The 22,143-nt window shown below is 35.3% G+C and overlaps 1 protein-coding gene across 2 annotated transcripts; it reads left to right on the top strand.

The window, feature by feature from the left end:
* Positions 1-22,142, top strand: tspan5a (tetraspanin 5a). Of its 2 annotated transcripts, XM_016550073.1 has the most exons (11): positions 1-501; positions 8,519-8,569; positions 9,161-9,307; positions 10,301-10,471; positions 14,700-14,825; positions 16,513-16,560; positions 17,763-17,879; positions 17,955-18,016; positions 19,491-19,577; positions 21,094-21,136; positions 22,069-22,114. In XM_016550073.1, exons 1-9 carry the CDS (start codon positions 418-420, stop codon positions 19,561-19,563), a joined length of 879 nt encoding a protein of 292 aa, XP_016405559.1. In that variant the 5' UTR covers positions 1-417; the 3' UTR covers positions 19,564-19,577; positions 21,094-21,136; positions 22,069-22,114. The 2 variants fall into 2 exon arrangements, with proteins under 2 accessions (XP_016405559.1, XP_016405560.1); XM_016550074.1 differs by lacking the exon at positions 19,491-19,577 and having other exon boundaries at positions 78-501; positions 22,069-22,142.
* Position 22,143: the final 1 nt, after the last annotated feature.

Raw genomic sequence — 22,143 nt, forward strand, 5'->3', positions numbered from 1 at the left:
CATTCACTTTGTTACAGAATAAACTGTGCATCAAATAACAGCCTAAAAATTGAGCAACGCTCATGGGGAGGCGTGTCCTAGTGGGGGAGGGTGGAGGCGCGGCAGCTGATTGGTTACTAGCGCTGTCAATCAAAAGCAGCCATGTCAAGTGAAAAAAAAAAAGCGTTGTGAACTAATTGCGGAGAAGAAGGGGCTGTTATTTCGAGGCGCACTGTGTTAAAGTCAGCGGATTTGTTTATAAATGACAGCCTTGTACCAAATTTAGGCGCTGTTGTAGTTGCTCAGCATTATGTTTCTTTTATGTAATAGTAATAACATTACTGGGACAGTTTGACATCGATGTCCTAAGAACGGAATAATAAACTGAACCTGCTTCGAAATTCGCGTTTTAAGTTTGTTCTGGAGAAAACCAGCCAAATGATGTCAGGAAAGCATTTCAAGGGTCAAGAAGTCAGCTGCTGCATCAAATATTTCATATTTGGATTTAACATAATATTTTGGGTAAGAGCTTGTGTTTGTAGCACCATGGCTTTGTTTGTAATGCATCAGTGTTTCTTTCTGTCAGTGCATGTGAAAGTGAGTGTGATATATGGCTATTTCGCTCAGCCAATTCAGTTCCTTTGTTCCGTTTGTTTGAAACGCGAGAAGCCGGTATATACTGTACAAGACCGGCATAATTCGTCGATTAAATCGAGACCTATCGATTATTCTACGTTGAGCGTGGAGCAGACGCCTGCGGTCCTGTATTTGTGTTAATAGAAACTCATTTCATTGCGATCTTCTAAGCGTTTATCTCAGATGTATATGACAGCGGCAGAGTCAAGTGCGTACTACAGATAATCGGCTTTCTCTCTGAGAAGCGATGCATCGACCTTACTGTACACTAACACATGCATCCTGTGTGTGTCCTGGATTGAATGCAATAACTGGAGTGACTAGAGATTACATCGTGACTGTGAAAATGCAGTCATTTCTACTGAAAGACCCGTGTTGGTGTCTAACACTTTGATATAATATGCTTCAAAATATAGTTTTGAAATAAACCATTTATCGCAAAAATGTTGAAAATAATGTCAAGTAGCCTACAAAGAGTTATTTTGTTATTCCTACCCTTTTTTATCGCAGTGAGGTCTAACATTAATGGATAAGCACTTATCAATTTTAATGTTGTGCATTAATATAGCTAAAATCAGATTCAGTTTTAAGTTCAGGTTCAGTTTTTTTTCTAAAATCAGATACAAAATGTTTTATTATGCCATCCCCAATATACCCCATCCCAACTTGCCACCTTTAGCCTAATTTTAAACATTTGAAATAGTAAACATATTAAACAAATTTTACATTTTAAAAACATTTTTAGGGTTGCAGTCTTTTTTTGAGGTTCATCTCGAGCCTCCAGAATTCATATTTGGCTTTTTAGACAAAATACATACGTTTGGCATACCTGTGAATGATATCTATAATCAAGTGGTTAATAATGCCAGTCCAATAATTAAGCGTCGTTGCTGTGGCGCATTCTTGATTTGTTTAGTTCACGTTTATAGCCAAGTAAAAGTAAGCACCAGCATTTGTGTAATCTAACTTTTGTGGCCAATAAAATGCCACGTTGAAAACCAGTTGTGGCAAATATTATGACATTTTTGTGGATCCCTTACAAATTATGAGCCAAAGATGAAAGTATTCATACGCTTTATCAGAAAATCCCGTTCTATAAAGAATCATACACCTCCTGTCACCTCAAGAGGCTGGTAGTCTTGTACAATAGTGATTTCACCCCTCTAACTCATTTATAATTGCATGAATTGATGATGTTACAACTCTGCCCATGTTGCAGCACTCCTATACTCTTAAAAATAAAGGTTCTTTATTGGCATCTATAGTTCCGTGAAGAACCTTTTAACATCCACGGAACCTTTCCATTGCACAAAAGGTTCTTTATAGCGGAAAAAGGTTCTTTAGATGCTTAAATTTTCTTTTTAAGAACTGCTCTCTGAAAGCTTCTTTAGGGAACCAAAAATACCCCCCCCCCCCAACCCAACCCCCCACACACACACACACTATATTTTTAAGAGTGTAAAGCCTGATTTATTTTTACAAGTTAGATCAGTACCCCTTTTTCCCATCACCTAGTTTGAGTGTTCACTGATTATCTGGGACGCTCATCCTTTCACATGAGTCCTGTGAGGTTCAATAATGAGGGCGCTATTATTGAGCCTTCACTGTGCTACTGTACAGAACTCAATGAACTTCATACACTTGCGTCATTAGCTACTGTACACGTTTACTGCTGTCTCATATTTTCAATCACTTCAAATGGCATTACTGACGAAGACAATTGTTTATATTTAATTTAATGTGATGTTTCACAACAGAAAAATCTTAGTTACAAAGACATATCTTTTAAATAATAAAAAAAAGTGATCGTTAAACCGATTTTTAATAGATAATAGAATGTGATATATGTCACCTACTGCCATATATAGGCTAATATGTCCCATAATACACTATTCATTGTTGCTGGTTTGGTTGAACTCATTGATTCCTTAAAAAAATAACACTGACAGCTTCTTAAAGGATGAATTTGTTGTTTCTTCTATTCATTGGACTAGACTAGATGGTAACAAAAGTTGGAATGTGTTTGTATGTTTTACTTGCCATGACATGTTACACTATAACTGGACGCTGAGGTCATAATTTCTTGTTATGATCTCACCCGAGTAATGCTTTTTGTCTTTTTTCACGTTCTTTATTTGGGTTAACATTGGGGGTTTTGTGACACAGCTTACACACAAAGTATTTTACTGAAAGATGACTCATAATGAAAAGTGACATTTCTCTTACTGTACATATCAGAAATCAGCTGCACTAATTAAAGTCAGAGTGCAGTGCACAATAGTCTTGTATGGCTGACATTAATGACACCCCTTTAAGGTGCTCAGTTAAAGCAGTAAACAAACCTCCCAAATAGATGTATTCATGGATCTATAAATTAAAATGTCTCTTTTAATTGCATGGTGAGAGCAGGTGTACGAGAAGTGTTTTGGATTTTGTATAAACATGTTTGCAAATAGCATATATAAGAATAACATCGTTATTAATAAAATCAACTAAAGCAATTGATTTATTTTGGCAGGGTAGCATATAACACACCTCAGAAATATTGCTCTCGTCTCGGTACACTGTCTGAATGCATTTCCAAATTGAAAGTGAGTCAGGCTCCACTAGCTTGTTCCTTAAGTCAAAGCACTCCTTTGTTTCTGCGTGACATTTTTCTGGCTTGCATACAGAATGTTTTCACTGAAGTGTATGTCATCTCCTTTAAGAGTATGCTGGTCATGATGCCAGATGGTGAACAAGAATATAATATATCTAACTAAAAAGGTTGTGTATTTACATTATGGACTGGCCAAATGTGTGTGTATTAAATGTTTTTAAAGAAGGCTCTTATGTTCACCAAGGCTGCATTTATTTGATAAAAAATACAGTAATACTGTGAAATGTTATTATAATTTAAAATAACTGTTCTCTATTTGAATATATTTTAAAATGTAATTTATTCCTGTGATGCAAAGCTGAATTTTCAGCATCGTTACTCCAGACTTCAGTGTCACATGATCCTTCAGAAATCATTCTGATATGCTGATTTGCTAGCCGTATTATCAATTATTATTGGTGCTCAATTATTAATGATGTTCTTATTATGTCAGTGTTGAAAAAAAGTTTTTTTCAGGAATCCTTGATGAAAATGAAAACAAGAAATTTCATTTATTTGAATTAGAAATCTTTGGTAACATTATAAATGTTTTTACTTTCACTTTTGGTCAATTCGGTGCATCCTTGCTAAATAAAAGTATCAATTTCTTTTCTTTTCTTTCTTTCTTTCTTTTTTTTTTTATTAAATCTTACTTAATCCCAAACTTTTGAATGGTAGTGTATCACGGTTTCCACTGTTTCAACATTGATAATAATGATAAGAAATGTTTCTTGAGCAGCAAATCAGCATATTAGAATGATTTCTGAAGAATCATGTGACACTAAAGACTGGATTACTTAAACTCAGCTTCAATTCAGTAATAAATTCCATTAAAATAATTTTATATAAAATAATTGCAAGTATTAAAAAAATGCATGCATACATTATGGTCTACATGTGACCATTGGCCATTCATTGCATACAGTAATCTTATAGTATATAATTCTCTGTCTACTATAATATTTAGTGCAGGGTAGCCATTATGCTTAAGCTTTAATGGAGCAGCTGGTTGTTATGAAAACGATCATAATAATGCATGTTTGCTCTGGGAATATTTGTGAATCCATTTAATTCTCTTTAGTGTCTTTCCATGTCCTGACTGAATCTGATGCTGATGCCATACAGTTTCTTTCAGACTACTTGAGTTTAGAAAGCTTAATAAACCCATGCAAGAATTAATATGCATTTCTCCATGTATATTAGTCCACAGAGACATGTGAACCGGGTTTGTGTGCAGCTTTAATATCACAAACAACACCCTGTGATGCTGAAAAAAAGCTGCATGTTTTCTGGTTCGCTCCATTGTGTGCAAAGTTGGATGGGAATGAATGGAGCCTTTGTGCTCCACAAAACGTCTGTTTTTGAAATCAAGTCCAAGAAACTAAATCGTCCTTCATTCCTCACTCTCAAGGTCTCCCTCTATTAGCAACCACTTTACAAATTAATAAAAAAAAACTTTTATATTTTAAAATTCCTCAAATTTACAAAAAAAACTAGTTGTGGTGAAACAGAAGTAGCGAGAGATCTTTTCTTCCGACATGCATCCAAGTGGATTCGAACAAGAAGTAGTGTGGGAACTTGGTTTTGTGCATTGGCTGATTTGGAGATGTGGGTGTTTAAACATATGCAATAAGATCTATAACATTTAGAAAATGGATAGGGTGAATTTTCATTTCATGCCACCTTTAACCTTTAATGATTATATCATTTGATTTTTGCAGTCTGTACATCTGTTTACCTTACATGATTTTTATTTGTTTTTTGTTTGTTTGTTTTTTCTCTTCCTGTGAACCACTGATTGTGGGGATATGAGGCTTTACACAGTAACCAGACAGTTTTGATGCAGAGAGAGAGAGAGAGAGAGAGAGAGAGATTGCAAATAAAAAAAAAAATATATATATATATATATATATAAAAAAATATATAATAATGGTAACACTTTAGTTTAGGGACTAATTCTCACTAGTTGCTTATTTGCATGAATATTACTAGCATACTGTCTGTTTATTAGTACTTATAAATCACTTATTAATGTCTTATTCTGCATGACCATCTCTTAATTCTACCCCATACTAAACTTAACAACTACCTTACTACTTATTAATAAGCAGCAGATTTTTTTTTTTTAAGTTGTAAATAATACAAAGATTATTGGAATATGTTTTGCCATTTCTTTGTAATTATTTGTTATATTTACTAGCAATTTCTGAGTGAAAGTGAAAGTAATTCCCACATCTATTTTTACAGTGTATTAAGTAGAGGTCGACCGATTCATCGGTTTTGCCGATTAATCGGCACCGATAGTTGATTGGCCGAACTATCGGTTATCGGCAAAAATCAATGCCGATAGTTTTCCGGGTTGCGTCCGTTGCTGGAGTGGCCGAGAAGGGTCCGCTGCCATTATACAGTACGAGAGCGGCCTCTAGAGGCGGAAATCACTTAACAGCACGTGTTGTTTGTTTTGACACGTGACACTGCGCGCTGCACAGAGCGGGAAACTTCAAACCTGCATTTAAATGCAGCCGACAGAAAATTCTGCCACGGAACAGAGCGCCATTCACATAGTTTTCCATTAAATTACATTATATTTGTCCCAAATCATTGTTAATGTACATAATGACTTCACCCTAGGCTATGAATTATGTATTGTGCTCTTTCTGTGGCTCTAATACAGTCTTTATGCTTCATATAGAGAGCTGTAAAGATCGCACTCTCTCTTTCCCTTTGCTCTGTTTTTTTTAAGCAATAAAAAACTCATTTATGCCACATTGTCATTTATGCCACATTGTTCATTCTTGAAGCAAACTTATGTCCGTTTGGTGATTAAATAAACAGTTTTAGACCGCTGCTGGAATTGAAAGTGACGCGTCTGGTGTGTGACTTCTCCGAGAACGCATCGCAGGGCTCTACAGTGCGACCACGTTAGTAAACTATGAAATAACTTTAATGATCAATATAATAATTAATATTAATATGTTTATTCATTTACAAAGTATGGTTCAGTACTGCTACTGCTTTTTTCAAAATAGTAAAGCTCTGTTTTAGTTTTCGTTTATCATTTTAAAAACTATCGGTTGATTAATCGGTATCGGCCAGTGTGGTCCAACCTAGCTATCGGTATCGGTAAAATCCACTATCGGTCGACCTCTTGTATTAAGTAAATACAGGACTGTACTGTGTCCGAGTTAGAGTTCATGTTTTACTAAAAGAAGTACTGTATGAGAGAGACTGTTGTCTTGCATCATTTATGTACACAAAAACTCTTGTGTGAGGCACAGTGGGCGCTCTGATGGTGAAAAGATGGAGCCTTATGAGGGACAAACAGGGCCGTTTAGACTAAAACGACTTGGCAAAATGTAGCTGTGAGTGTTTTCTTGAATAGTGAATGAAATTCTGGAGGTTTCTCAAATCTGATGGCTTGTGATATACAGTACAGATGGGTGATCTGACTAAAGGTCTTGACCCCACTAAAACACAGTGGTTATATTTGAAAGCAATAATGTATTTGTGTAGAGTTGCATAGCTGATATTCAGGTCCATGTGTCTCCACCCACGTCTAGCTCTTTTTTTATCATTATTATTTTTCTCATATAGCAAAACTGAAAATTTGCTGAAAATGTAACCATCCTCAGGCCTTCTAAGATGTAGAAGAGTTTCTTTCTTCATCACAACGGATTTGGAGAAATGCAGCATTGCATCTCTTGCTCACCAGTGGATCCTCTGCAGTGAATGGGTGCCGTCAGAATGAGAGTCCAAACAGCTGATAAACACATCACAATAATCCACAAGTAATCCACACCACTCCAGTCCATCAGTTAATGGCTTGTGAAGAGAAAAGCTGCACGTTTGTAAGAAACATTTAAATTTAAACCATTGTTTCTGGCCAAAATATGCATTCATAATCCATGTAACACTTCCTCCAGTGAAAAAATCCACCCACATGATTGTTTAGAACTGTTTTGGACTGTTTGTACTTTTTAAAATGTCTTAATGATGGATTTGTTTCTTAAAAACGCGTAGCTTTTCATTTCATAAGATGTTAATTGATGGACTGGAGTCGTGTGGATTATTGTGGTGTTTTTATCAGCTGTTTGGACTCTCATTCTGATGGCACCCATTCACTGCAGAGGATCCATTGGTGAGCAAGTGATGCAATGCTACATTTCTCCAAATCTGTTCTGATGAAGAAACAAACTCATCTGTATCTTGGAAGGCCTAATGTTGAGTAGATTTTCAGCAAATTATCATTTTTGAGTGAACAATTTCTTTAATTTGGCCTTTAAAGTAATTTTGTCCGTTCCTTTAATTAAATTATAATTTCAGCTATACAAAATCTGCCAATAGTACAGTTCTATCTTTCTTTATGTTTGTAAGCCTTACAGTTAATGTGAACACCGTGCATATGTGTGTGTTTAATGTTTGGCAGAGAAAACATAGTATAAGAAGAAATAAGGTACAAATAAAGGCGATGTTCTCCAGTTCTGAAAGGCTAGCAGAATCACAGCCCTGTGGACACAATGAGGACATACGTCTCATGGGAAGAACCAGATGTCTGCTCATATGCCACCATATAAGATCAGATTGCAGAAACTGTGTCAGAGTGTGACTTGAGAAGCTGTTGAAATTACAAACAAGACCTTAAGAGTGAGATATAGAGGCTGGCACCCTTTACAGTCAATGGTTACGAGTCATGACCTAATGTTTGGTCAGGCTGAGGGGATCTGATAAAATGCTTGCCGTCTTTTTATCCCTAATGTTCAGCATTGGCTCACTGGGAAGGGGGTTTTGAAATGGAAACATTACTGTGTACTTTGGAGAACAGTAATCTATGCTTTGCCTCACATGTCTTTTCATAATCATGGACGACATGGTTTTTACATTTTCATATCAGAGTGTAATATTACACTCTAGGTTGGTCTGAACTTTATTTTTTATGTATAATTGTGGGTTAAAGAAACTTTTAAATGGATAGTTCACACACACAAAAGATACTTTGGTACAAACAGTTTTGGTTCCCATGACTTCCATTATATTTTTGGACCATACAGTAGAAGTCAATGGGAACTAAAATTCTTCTTCTTTCGTGTTCCACAAATAAAAAAGTTGAACAAATAATGTGTGAAATTATTGTTTTCAATAATGTGCGATGCGTGCTGTAACATCTCAAAACCCTTCACAACCTTTTAAAACCTCTTAATCTGCTTTGCGTTGTGTTTATCACAATCACCATTGCTAAAGTAATGCCATATCTGTCTTGTTTTATAGTTGCTTGGCGTGGCTTTCCTTGGAATCGGATTGTGGGCATGGAGCGAGAAGGTGAGAAAAACAAGATTGAATGCATAATCCATACAATTTATCTTTATTTGATAGGCATATTAACGTACATGTGAAAAATGTTTTTTTATTTTATTTCAGTTAATGTTTGTTTTGTTTTAAGTTGATTTATTTATCTATTTATTTATTTATTTATTACATAGGGATGGAAATAACAGCTAACAGCATTATCACATGTGTGCGGCTGTTTTCTCCATATATAGACACACACACACACACACACACACTGTGCAGAGTTATTTGTCTACAAACACACTATGTAGAGTGGACCACAAAAATGCATTTTTGGACAGTTTCATAAGACTGAAAATATTGTTTAAATTTCTCACTCAATAGTCTGTCTGATCTTTTACACACAAACCTGTATAAACACACTTTGATATATTGTGTGTCTGTGTATGCTTGATCAGTTTGCCATTTTCTGTGCCATATTTGTGACTTTGAAACCACACGGCTTCTGTTTATAATGAAATATTCGCAAATATCTCCGTAATTGCAAACAATCACATTTGAACCAAATTCTCAAGGTTCTGGGAAGCCGTTCAACTAATTAGAGCTCTGTGTGTTCCTCAGGGAGTTCTGTCTAACATCTCCTCCATCACGGATCTGGGTGGATTTGATCCAGTGTGGTTGTTTCTGGTGGTTGGGGGGGTGATGTTCATCCTGGGTTTCGCTGGCTGTATCGGGGCCCTGAGGGAAAACACCTTCCTGCTCAAATTTGTATGTATTCAAGTTTTGATTCTTATTAGGTGTAGGTGTAGTCTCCTACAAAACAGATTAGTGCTTTTTTTAACACTTACATGCATGGGTGTTTCGACAGTCGTTAATACATGCGGGACGAACATCTACCAGAGAGTGCATGTACAAAGCATTTTAGGCACAGTTAGAAAATACTAAAATAGAATATATATTTGATGTTTGTAAATGCAACAAGTGAAGAACAGGATTGATTACTTCTGTGCTTGTATGTTATGACAAAACTGGATGTCAAACAACGCTGTACATAACACACTGTACTTTGCTCACTTATCTAACACCAGTCATTGGTTTACTGATACAAAACCATGCTAGGTCTAACCATGCATGTCTGCTAGAAATAATGTAATAGAACATGGATCAATAAATGCACTTTAAAATGTTTTTCATTTGCAAAAGTGATTTTAAAAAATCACAAAATTTATACTTTACAATCTGAGGTCACGAGTGACATTTTTTATAGCAATATTTATTATTTAATATTTTGGGACTTAAATTGCAAAAATTATTACAATAGTGTAATTTTAATTTTTGTAATAAAGCAATTAGATTTTTTCTCAGTTTTGGCATTTTCTATGTATGTATGTATTTGCTTTGACTCGCATTGCATAAATTGCAATGCATTTTAGAAACTATAATAAAAAATACATTTGATAAATTTGCTAAATCTGATGTCCGCACAAACTAAATTTACAATCTGATGTCACTCATTTATTTATTGCCATTTAGTATGTTGTATGTATTAATTTGTTTATTTTTGGAATCAGACTGCAAAAATGAAACTAGTGTCAATGCATTTTGGTAACAATAATTTAAAAATACAAAACATTTTTCTCAATTTTGACATTTTATTACATTATTCAGAACAGAAAAAGAAATACTACAGTGGATGAGGTAGAGAGGTCAAATGAGTGTTAATGACTGTAGTAAAGTGTATTTGTCTCTCTCCTCTCCCAGTTCTCTGTGTTTCTGGGGATAATCTTCTTCCTGGAGCTGACCGCCGGTGTCCTGGCCTTTGTCTTTAAAGACTGGATTAAAGATCAGCTCAACTTTTTCATCAACAACAACATACGAGCCTACAGAGATGACATAGACTTGCAGAACCTCATCGACTTCACTCAGGAATATGTAAGACTGCAGGCTAGAGAGCAGAGAGCACTCATGTCTCCAATATACAGACAGAGAAAATACACTAGAAAGTGAAAATGAGGAAAGGTGTAAACAAGATGAAAGGGGAAAATGTGTGTGCACAGGAGAAAAAAAGCAAACTATCAGTTTATCTGCGCCACATGTCATTACAGAAGCAGTTCCCATAGCAACAGCATGACTTGAAGACTCCTTATTCACTGTCAGAACAGACAGCGCACTTACTGAGATCTCTGTCGGTTCACGTTTCCTCATTTCTTTGAATAGTGAGATGTCAAACTGCTCGGAATTTTGTTTATTTCGAGGCTAAAATGTGTCGACATTTAGAAGGTTACTGGGTCATTCTCAGGAAATGGTGCCATTTGGGTCTGAAAGTTGTTGTTTTTCTTATCTGAGAAGTATTTCATTTGAAAAAGTTACTATTGAACTTTAAGAAATCTTATTTTTTCACCTTAGACTTGAAGTACTAAGTCCAAAACTACCATAGACATTGGGAAAACACTACAAGATGACCCCAGTAGTCAGATTAGTGGCCATCAAATATATCTAGAGACACTTTATAGATAGATATAGTGCTTTATTATTCTAATTGAATGTATCGAGTACATTTAAGTGAATTTGAAATACTGTTACCAATTAAATTAAATGCGTATCAACAAAATTCATCTTTGCACAAAAGCTGCACCTCAGGTGGCATTGAATTGACTGTTTAATGCAGCTCTGAGTTGGAATAAATGCATTTACACTGCAATTAAAGTTGCATAATCCTATGATATTAATTTCTTATATATAATACTTTGAATGTAGAAATTTGAAATGTTACAAAAAATGAAGTTACACTTTATTTTAAGGTGTCCTTGTTACAGTGTAATTATACATTTAAGTACTGAGTAATATTAATTAACTACATGCACTTATGGGTAGGGTTAGGATTAGAGTTTGGTCTAGAGTTACTTGCATGTAATTATGCATAATTTATTGTTATTATAATAGTAAGTACATGTAACAAGGACACTTTAAAATAAAGTGTCTTTAAAAAAAAAATGATACTTTAAAATGTGAAATTAAAACCAGTAGGTGGCGGCAAGCTTAATGAGTGAGTCATTGAATAATTAATTGGTTCAAATTCGATTTGTTCGAAATGGCTGATTCATTCAGGAATGAAGCATGTGAGTCTTTCAGTTCAATTCAATTCAAGTTTATTTGTATAGCGCTTTTCACGATACAAATCGTTGCAAAGCAACGTTTTGTTGCTTTGCAAACAAGAAATGTTTTTGAACAGTAAAGAAATATTGTGTGACACAAACCACGAAATCACACAATATTTCTTTACTGTTCAAAAACATTTCTTGTGAAAAACTTGTGATGTCACTCACATTAGGGTTCAAACATAGAATTCATATTCTATATTTTAATATTTTATTTCATTCTATTTTTCTTTTTTTTTAGTGTATGTATTCATCATATTTGTATTTGATATAAAGGTTCTGTAAGTTGAGTCTTTAATGTGTGTCTTTATGAGTGAGTCATTGAATCACTTGTTAGACTGATTCAAATCCAAAAACACAGATTCATTCAGAAGTGAAACATATTGCTCCTGCTACTGCAGCTTTGTTTGAACTAATTTTGTTGGTGAAATACAGTAGAGCAAAAAAAACTGACAATATTGACAATACTGTCACTAAACTCGCTTAATATTAACTTTATAATGTGTGATATTGCTTTAAAATATCATATGTTGTAAATCTAAAAAACAAGGGACATACAGGGGCTAATTTTTTTGTCCTCATATCTTGAATTTTATTAATTTTGGTGGCATTTTGCTCCAAGTTCCCATTAATTTCTGACCCTGCTGGTTACAGTGTTGCAAAGTACCTGTAATTATTTATCAAAACTAACTGAAAAACAATAATGAGTAATATCACTTAGTTTTGGCATGCCTTTTAATAACCTATAATTTAAAACATATTAATATTTGCATTTGAAATGTTCTGAATGTTGCAAGGTTAAAAGTGCAAACATATCATTGCAGATTACTTCAGTCAATATTTCGTGGTTTGTGTCACACAATATTTCTTTACTGTTCAAAAACATTTCTTGTGAAAAACTTGTGATGTCACTCACATTAGGGTTCAAACATAGAATTCATATTCTATATTTTAATATTTTATTTCATTCTATTTTTCTTTTTTTTTAGTGTATGTATTCATCATATTTGTATTTGATATAAAGAAACCCATTAAAATGTAACAGTGGGATATACAAAATAACTAATATTCTAGTGGAAAAAAACATAGAAAAACATGCAATCGTCTTGTTAACACTTTTATTATGTATTTATTTATTTATTTGCATTACTCAGTTAACAGTGTGACATCTATCAGTGTAACAAAGTTCAGTTTGCTATTAATGATATAAGTAGAAGTTCACACTTAGCACACAAATGACATTGTTTCCTGAGCAAAACCCTGCTACAGTCCCATACTGCACTGCAACTGCAGCTTTACTGTGTTTTTTTTCCAGCTTTACTCTGTACTGTTGATCTCTTTCCAGCAGATGCCTTTCCTCGGGACAGATTTAATTAGATATCAGAATCAGGCAGATGCTGTCATGTTATGTCCTTGCTGACCTTACATGATAAAGAAGACAGACACAAAAAAGCACTGCATGTCAACATCAAATACTAGTATAAGGGGAAAACATGGGGGATCACGGCTTGCTTATGCCACATCTGTAACATTGATGTGTATTAAACAGATGCAGTCTAATGCATTTAAAGGGGTCCTATTATGCTCTTTTACAATGTCTTGAATTTGTTTTGGGGGTGTACTATGCTCTCATGCTTGGTGGTTCGAAAAACGCATAATTTTTTACATCATTTACATTATTACAATACCTTTCTCCCCAGTCTGGCACAAACGGCTCAATTAGTTCTGGGTTTGATGAACGCCTGCCTTCCGAAAAACGAAATGTGATGTGATTGGTTAGCTGTCCCAGTGCGTTGTGATTGGTGAACAGCTTAAGACGGTGTTTCAGTACTGCCCCGCCCCTTGCCAAAGCAGCAAGTTTAGTTAAAGGGGTCATATGATGCTGCTAAAAAGAACATTATTTTGTGTATTTGGTGTAATGAAATGTGTTTATGCGGTTTAAGGTTAAAAAAACATTATTTTCCACATACTGTACATTATTGTTTCTCCTCTATGCCCCGCCTTTTTGAAACGCGTCGATTTTTACAAAGCTCATCGGTCTGTTATTGTTCTTTAATTCTAACATTATAACATGAATTGCAGTGAAACTGTTATACAGTTGAATTTATTTATACCATAGTCCAGTGTTTCCCACAGACTTGCACTCTATTTGTGGCAGCATATATATGCAAATTCATTCTCTGCCAGCAGGAGGCGCTGTTGGCGTGGTAGCAATCAAGGTTTCCCCGGTAACGGCTGTACACAAAGCAGCCGCTCGGCTCAGAAAAAACACTGCTTTATCAGATATTACATGTAAGATTAAATGAAAATGAAAATTTTCTGAAGACAGTCGGTTTCCTTCAGAAATACATAAAAACACCCGCACTCAATGTATGGGAAACACTGTAGTCTCAAAATTGAAGTGTAAATTCTGCAGATTACATCATTGTCCAGTATTGTACTGTCAGCAATTTATTATAAAAACGTTTTGATAACTGTAACATACATATTTACATACATAATTATTCAGGTGCATGTGTAATAACTTGTGAAAACTTGACGCTACAGCAGCACATCGTCTCGTCTGATGCACTCACTCAACCAAGCGTTCTAACTACGACCTCGCCCCTCCCCACCACCCAAACCATTCGAATTTCCATAGGCGGGATTTATTTTAATGATATTCTAATGGGCTGCTTTGTGACATCACAAAACCCGGAAAACAATGCTGTAGTCCAAACGAGCCGTTCGTTGTAGTTCTTGAAAAGGGATTTGTTTTAAACGAAATATCTCCCTTTGGAGTGGACTTTGAGATTTGTAACTTTGTAGATCTTTTTTATGCCCAAACATACACACTACACACTGACTAAAATTCAAAAAGTGAAAAAGCATAATAGGACCCCTTTAATGCTTCCTATTAGAGTTGTCCAATATTCCAAATTATTGCAAGTTAATCTCATGATTAATGTGCCTTCCAAAACTCAAGAAATATAATTGCATGCACAATATTTGCCTTTCTTCAGTGGGAATGCTGTGGGGCGTTTGGAGCAGATGACTGGAACCTCAACATCTACTTCAACTGCACAGACAGCAACCCCAGCCGAGAAAAATGTGGCGTGCCCTTCTCCTGTTGCACCAAAGACCCAGCGGTAAGAGATGAACTTTTATGGCAACTGAATGAAAGCATGAATGAAAGCTATAGTTCACCCTAACATGTAAATGTCCTAAAATTTTTTACAAGCAATCCAATATGTAGATGAGTTTGTTTCTTCATCAGATTTGGAGAAATGTAGCATTGCATCACTTGCTCACCAATGGATGCTCTGCAGTGAATGGGTGCCGTCAGAATGAGAGTCCAAACAGCTGATAAAAACACCACGGTAATCCACGCCACTCCAGTCCATCAGTTAATGTCTTGTGAAGAGAAAAGCTGCGCGTTTGTAATAAAAAATCCATCATTAAAACGGGTTTAACCTAAAACTGTCGCTTCTGGCTAAAATACGAGTCCTCGGTCTATAATATTGCTTTTTCCAGTGAAAAGTCGTCTTGTCTGAATCAGAAGAGAAATACAGTATGCACAGATCAAGCACCGTTTACAAGCAAAAACAGTCTAAAATAGTTTTAAACAAAGATGTGAGAGGACAACAGGAGATGGAGGAAGCGTAATAGTGGATTATTGATTTGTATTTTGGCCTGAAGCGATCGTGGATTTGTTTCTTACAAACACAGTTTTTCACTTCACAAGACATTAACTGATGGACTGGAGTGGTGTGGATTACTTGTGGATTATTGTGATGTTTTTATCAGCTGTTTGGACTCTCATTCTGACGGCACCCATTCACTGCTGAGGATCCTTTGGTGAGCAAGTGATGGAATGCTACATTTCTCCAAATCTGATGAAGAAACAAACTCATCTACATCTTGGATCGCCTGAGGGTGAGTAAATATTCAGCAAATTTTCATTTTTGGGTGAACTTATTCTTTTAACTAATTACATTTTTATTTGAATATGATGCAATGACAATTTTGCCAGTGGGATACTTGCTGTCTAGCTCCACACATTTTCTGTTCTTTTCCAAGCACAATTTGTATGCCGCTATCTTAATGATTTAAGAGAGACTAAAAGTTTGAGGGGAAACAATACATGACAAAGAGTGAAACAAAAGGGGAGTATTAAACAGGATTTGATCTACGTGAACAGAGTAAAAATAACATTTCACAGAAAGTAAACAAGCACTGCGAGCACGTCTACAGCAAAGAAGATGGAAATTATGGCCTATTATGAGCTATAAACTCATAACAAATAAACATCATTAACATGAAATGATTCGATTATGAGCTCTTCTGTGAATGCAGCGATTCATCATTTCAGTGTGAGGGAAGCTGCAGACGCTTTCATTTGCTGTAAGTTAGAATAATAAAAGCAGAACAACTAAATAAAGAGCCATTTAAGTTCATAACTGTTTAACTACTATAACTTTACTAAGAGAAAGTGTAAATGAAGAGTCTATTCACATTATATGGAATGTTCAAAATTCAAACTTGTTTAAAAATGTTCAAAACAAGATTTCCAGAAGTGATTTGAAAGAGGAACAACAACTATTCAAGGTGAAATAATTCATGAAGATTCGAAGGGTGACAGGCACATCCTGTTACTAGTTTGTAAGGAGGAAGACTTCTAAAAATGACGAAGTAACTCCCTCAGAGTTTGCTATTTCCATTCTTATCTCTTCACTCCCCCCACACTGGAATTCTTCACACTGTCAGCATACTTCCTTTAAATTGAAATGTTACGGTTGTCTTCCAATAATTCCACATCAATTATGTGTTTTGCAGGAGGATGTAATCAACACACAATGTGGATATGATGTTCGGGCAAAACCGGTGAGTCTTGCTCTCTTGTGACTTTACACTCCCTCCATCAGTGTTTCCTCTGCCTTCTGCACTTCACCTCTGCGTGCTTCTGAGAGCCAATATATCACCCGCACAACTCTCAAAGTTAAGGCCGTTTGGCTGACCTATAAAAAAAGGAAGCGGTTATTCATTTCATACACAATGGTAAAGTAATTCAAAATACTCTACATAGGCGTAGTGTAAATATGCATGCATATGAAAGTTATTTTCACAATTTCTTAATAATTCCTAATAATATGATTTATGAACTTTAATAAATTAATAAGTTATAATTTAAGAAGTTAATAAAAAAATAGACTAAAAAGAATGAATGGAAAATTAATAAAGCATTAGTAAAGGTCATGCTAGATATTTGTATGAAATAAATGATGCTACAAAGTATGCAAAATGAAAAGTAAAAATGTTAAGTTTGAATTGAAATTGATGTGATCTCACACAACAAATATACTGAGGGCATAAACTTTGCAGAAGACAAAGTATGACATGCTATACATCAGACGTTATTTCAACTTGCAACAACAAAATTAACATCCGAAAATGTATTTGTCCTATTTATTCATAAGTGCAAGTTCAGCCTCAGTGAGCATCTTTATCATTTAACATTAACCCTGAGATATTTGTACATGTATCATGTACAGTACCAGTCAAAGGTTTGGACACACATACAGTACTCCTTATTATTACTATTTTCATAACTGTAATGAAATAACATAAATTGTGTTATTAACACAATTTTACTCTTGCATAGAGACCAAAAAAAAAAAAGTTATTGTATTGAAGCTTCTTCATACTTGGATGATTATATATATATATATATATATATATTAAATTGTTTTCATTCAGAAATTGTTAGTAGTATTTAACAATTAGTTACAAAGAAATGGCTAACACATTGTGTGATTAATAGTGAAATTCTGAAGTTAAAATAAACACTGAAAAAGTACATTCTTCTAAAATGTACTCCAATAATTTTTATTTAGAATTTCAAAAAAAAATTTTTTTACACTGATATAGATATAAAAAATTTAAACAAAACAAATATATAATCCTTTAGATTAAGGATCTGTAAAATGACATGGGAAATAAGTATGTGTGTTTAAATTGTAGACTAATCTGTGCATGTGTAGAAAGAGGACAAAGCATTGATCCTGATCTCATGTGTTCATCATTAGGACGCAGAGCAGAAGACATACATTAATGTTAAAGGCTGTGTGCCGCAGTTTGAGAAATGGCTACAGGACAACCTGACGGTAGTGGCTGGGATCTTCATCGGCGTCGCTCTGCTGCAGGTGAGAACGCCTTCATCTGCATTCGCTGATTGCATCTTCTGTTTCTACTTCATGTTTCTCTCTCTTTTTCCACAGATATTTGGAATATGCCTTGCACAAAATTTAATCAGTGATATTGAAGCTGTGAGAGCCAGCTGGTAAGAACACACACATGCAAACTCACGACTCTGTTCCTGCTCTACTTTTGCAAACTGCCACGGCAAGCAGCTTTTCTCTTTCACCCCAGTGCTTTGATGCCTGTACATCTTCTACTTTTATTCATAATGCACATTAATGGCTCACTTCTTTAAAACTGTTAATGACTCGGCGTGTTTCCGGAGTCTTAAAAAACCTCAAAACAACCTTTCCTAGTTTGCCGTGTTTGCTTTGAGAAGTGCCACCATGTGGACAAAATAGGAAATAGATGAAGATGATGTTTGATCGAAACTCTCTCAACTGTCAGTGTCAGATCACTTAAACAGAAAATTACTGTTAAAATACATCAAATTAAGATTCATTATAATACCGGCCTGCATCATATTTGCTGAATTAAATCCAATACTTGTTTCTTACTAATTTGGGGTGCTGATTTATAAAAAATAACATGTTATTTTAAAACTGACATTTTTGACATTTGACTTTTGTTATCTTGATAAGTGCATTAAAGCAATAGTTCACCCAAAAATGAAAATTTGCTTAATATTTACTCACCATCAGGCCATCTGAGATTAGGATGAGTGTGTTTCTTCATCAGAACAGATTTAGAAATGCAGCACTGCATCTCTTGCTTACCAATGGATGCTCTGCAGTGAATGGGTGCCGTCAGAATGAGAGTCCAAACAGCTGATAAAAACATCACAATAAGCCACAAGCAATCCAGTCCATCAGTTAATGTCATGTGATGCAAAAAGTTGCATGTTTGTAAGAAACAAATCCATCATTAAGACATTTTAAGCTTCTATCCATAATATGGCTTTCTTCAGTGAAAAAGTCATCTTGTCTGAATCAGGAGAGAAATCTGCACAGATCAAGCACCGTTTAAGTCAAAACCGTTTCTAAACGAATATGTGGGTGGATTTTGATGTGAGAGGACAACAGCAGATGGATGAAGTGTTATTATGGACTATAGACTCGTATTTTGGCCAGAAGCGATGGTTTAAAGTTAAAATGCCTGGATGGATTTGTTTCTTACAAACACACAGCTTTTCGTTTTACAAGATGTTAATTGATGGCCTGGAGTGGTGTGGATTACTTGTGTTTTCATCAGCTGTTTGGTCTCTCATTCTGACGGCACCCATTCACTTTTCCTTTAGGTGATGCACAAATAATTTTTGAGAGAAAACAAAAACATTAGATTTTTTTTTTTCAACTCGGCATCATCAAATTAGGTAATATTAGCCCTTTTTTATATTAATATTAGAATAATATTAGAGAATTTATTTAAGATGCATGGCTGTGTAACCATTTAGCGTTCACTTTAGGCTAATGTGAATGTGATTTTACTCCTCTATTTTATCTCCTCACGATACACACACACACACACACACTCCACTCGCTTTCCTCCGTCCTCTCTGTCACATCCACACCGACTCACCTCACACCTTCACTTCTCCTCCCCCATGCCTTCATCAGGGTGCCGCCCCCCTCTTACGTCGCCCGCCGCCCCCCGTCCCACTACAGCAAGAAAGCCTCGGCGTACTCCTGAGGGAGATTGTCCTGGTGGGTGTGAAACGTGCCTGCTTGTGTAGTGTGTGCTCTCTGTGTTCTCCTAGAATCTAGATCATCAGCGCTCTGCTCTTCCTCCACCGAGGGCTAGTCAGTGTTCTCGCAGTGTTCGTCCTCCTCCATGACATGAGTAATCATTCATCAGAGGTGCAGGCATTCACTAACATCAAACCAGTTACACTTTCACATGTTTAACCATCTTCACATCACACCTGGAGGAGATTCTCTGATTGATTGATTTATTTCGAAGGCTCCAGTGCAGTTCACCTTAAGAAAGTTTTTAATACCCTTGAAAAAAAAAAAGAGTAGTTATTAGAAAAACATGCTTTAAAATAATATGCATATAAGTGCAATCTGAATGTGATGTTTTCAGACATTTCACTGCATTTTAATTGAAATTAAATGAAAATTAATTATAGTTTAATTTTATATTAAATGCGATAAGTTGACCGTTGCTGACCATCTTTATATGATGTAAATTAATAACTACTTCCATTTTCTTGGAAATATGGTTGTGTAAAAAAAAAGAAAAAAAAGAAAGAAAGATGCATTAGTAAGTACATAAATTAGATTGTATTTTACATTATTTATAAAATTGTACATTATTTTTAGTGTACTTATCATATATATGACATCAAATAATGTTTTTTTTTACTTTTTAAATTCAGCTTTTCACATAAATTGTTTTACTGATAATATAATATTTGTAATGAAATATTTTCTATCAAATTATGTGCAAATTCAATAACTACTTTCCAAAAAAAAAAAAATTGTTATGGTTTTAATTTGGTTATGTGTTATAACCCTTTTGGGAGCCCACTGTATATTACAAACAAACAAACTAAAAATTAATTAAAAACAAAATAAAAAATAAAAATTTTATAGTTAAAATTAAAATAATATTTCATTCATAAGATATACTTTTCTTCAATTCTGTTCTCTCCAAAAAATATGTTCTGAGGAATGTGAAACATACTACATATATTCTACAAGGTATATTCTAATATGTTTTTAAAGTGAGCAATTTAAGAAGTATTGCATGTTCTTATTGTAAGACCCATTCATACAGTCTCATTATAACACACATCCTCACGGTTCCAGTCCCACAGAGATCTACTGCAGGAAGAGTGCAGTAAATGGGAATGTGTCACACTCCATGATCCTCGTCATCTTAACCCCGTCCGTTTGCTCCTCAGATTCTCTCGCCCACTTCTAGTCCCGTTTAGCTCCTCGGACTGTTATAGCTCATTATAACCCTGATCTGCCAGCTGGCCTTGCTGCAACCCTTCCATGCATCCCACATCAGTCATGTTCTCTCTAGCTGAAAATCAGTCAGATTTCTCCAATGCAAGGCCCCATTTGTCAAGTTGGCGCAAAAAATAAAAGCTCTACTTTGGTTTTATTGGAAAAGTCAGTGGAGTAATGCCAACTCTTAATGAGGCCTTACACAATTGGCTTTAGACGTCTGTTTATGACCCATGTCTTCTTTTTATTTCTTTGTCTTATGCAGTTTGTTCACATGAAGTGGCAGCTAGTCTTGCAGACACTCACAGGTAAATCATACACGCATACACTTCCATAACACACAATCCTTTAAGTCAGCATGAAACAAACGTGAATATGATGGAAGTAAATATTCTGATATAATATTGATTTCATGCTAACTTTAATCCTCTTAAAGGAACAGTTCCCCCAAAAATGCGAACTTGCTAAAGAAATGTACTCACCCTCAGACCATCCAAGATGTAGATGAGTTTCTTCATTTGAACAGATTTGGAGAAATGTAGCATTCCTCACTTGCTCACCAATGGATGTGAATGGGTGCCGTCAGAATGAGAGTCCAAACAGCTGATAAAAACATCACAATAATCCACAAGTAATCCACACCACTCCAGTCCATCAATTAACATCTTGTGAAGTGAAAAGCTGCGTGTTTGTAAGAAACAAATCTTTCTACAGTGAAAAGGTCTGAATCAGTAGAGCAGTATGCACAGATCAAGCACTGTTTACAAGCGAAAACAGTTTAAAACAAATATGTGGATGGATTTTGATGTGAGAGGACAACAGGAGATGGACTTTTTCACTGCAGGAACTGTTATTATGGATTATTAACTCTTATTTTGGCCGCAACAGTTTAAAGTTAAAATGTCTTGATGGATTTGTTTCTCACAAACATGCAACTTTTTGCATCACATGACATTAACTGATGGACTGGAGTGGTGTGCATTACTTGTGGTGTTTTTATCAGCTGTTTGGACTCTCGTTCTGACGGCACCCATTCACTTCAGAGCATCCATTGGTGAGCAAGTGATGCAATGCTACATTTCTCCAAATCTGATCAAATCTAAATCTTTGATGGTCTGAGAGAGATTACGTTTTCACTTTTTGGTTGAACTATTCCTTTAACACCAACCTAAATAGAAAGATCTGATTGTTGTGAAATAGCCGTGTTGTCCAAACTGTGTTTCTTTCTCTTTGTTAACAGGCCTACGCCAGCACGATTAAGGTAGCGAATGATGAACACAAGATGCACTGGGTTGTGTGTGTGTGTGTGTGTGTG

Source organism: Sinocyclocheilus rhinocerous, unplaced genomic scaffold (assembly GCF_001515625.1).
Source record: "Sinocyclocheilus rhinocerous isolate Xijiao unplaced genomic scaffold, SAMN03320098_v1.1 scaffold1065, whole genome shotgun sequence".
In the NCBI taxonomy this organism is placed as follows: Eukaryota; Metazoa; Chordata; class Actinopteri; order Cypriniformes; family Cyprinidae; genus Sinocyclocheilus; species Sinocyclocheilus rhinocerous.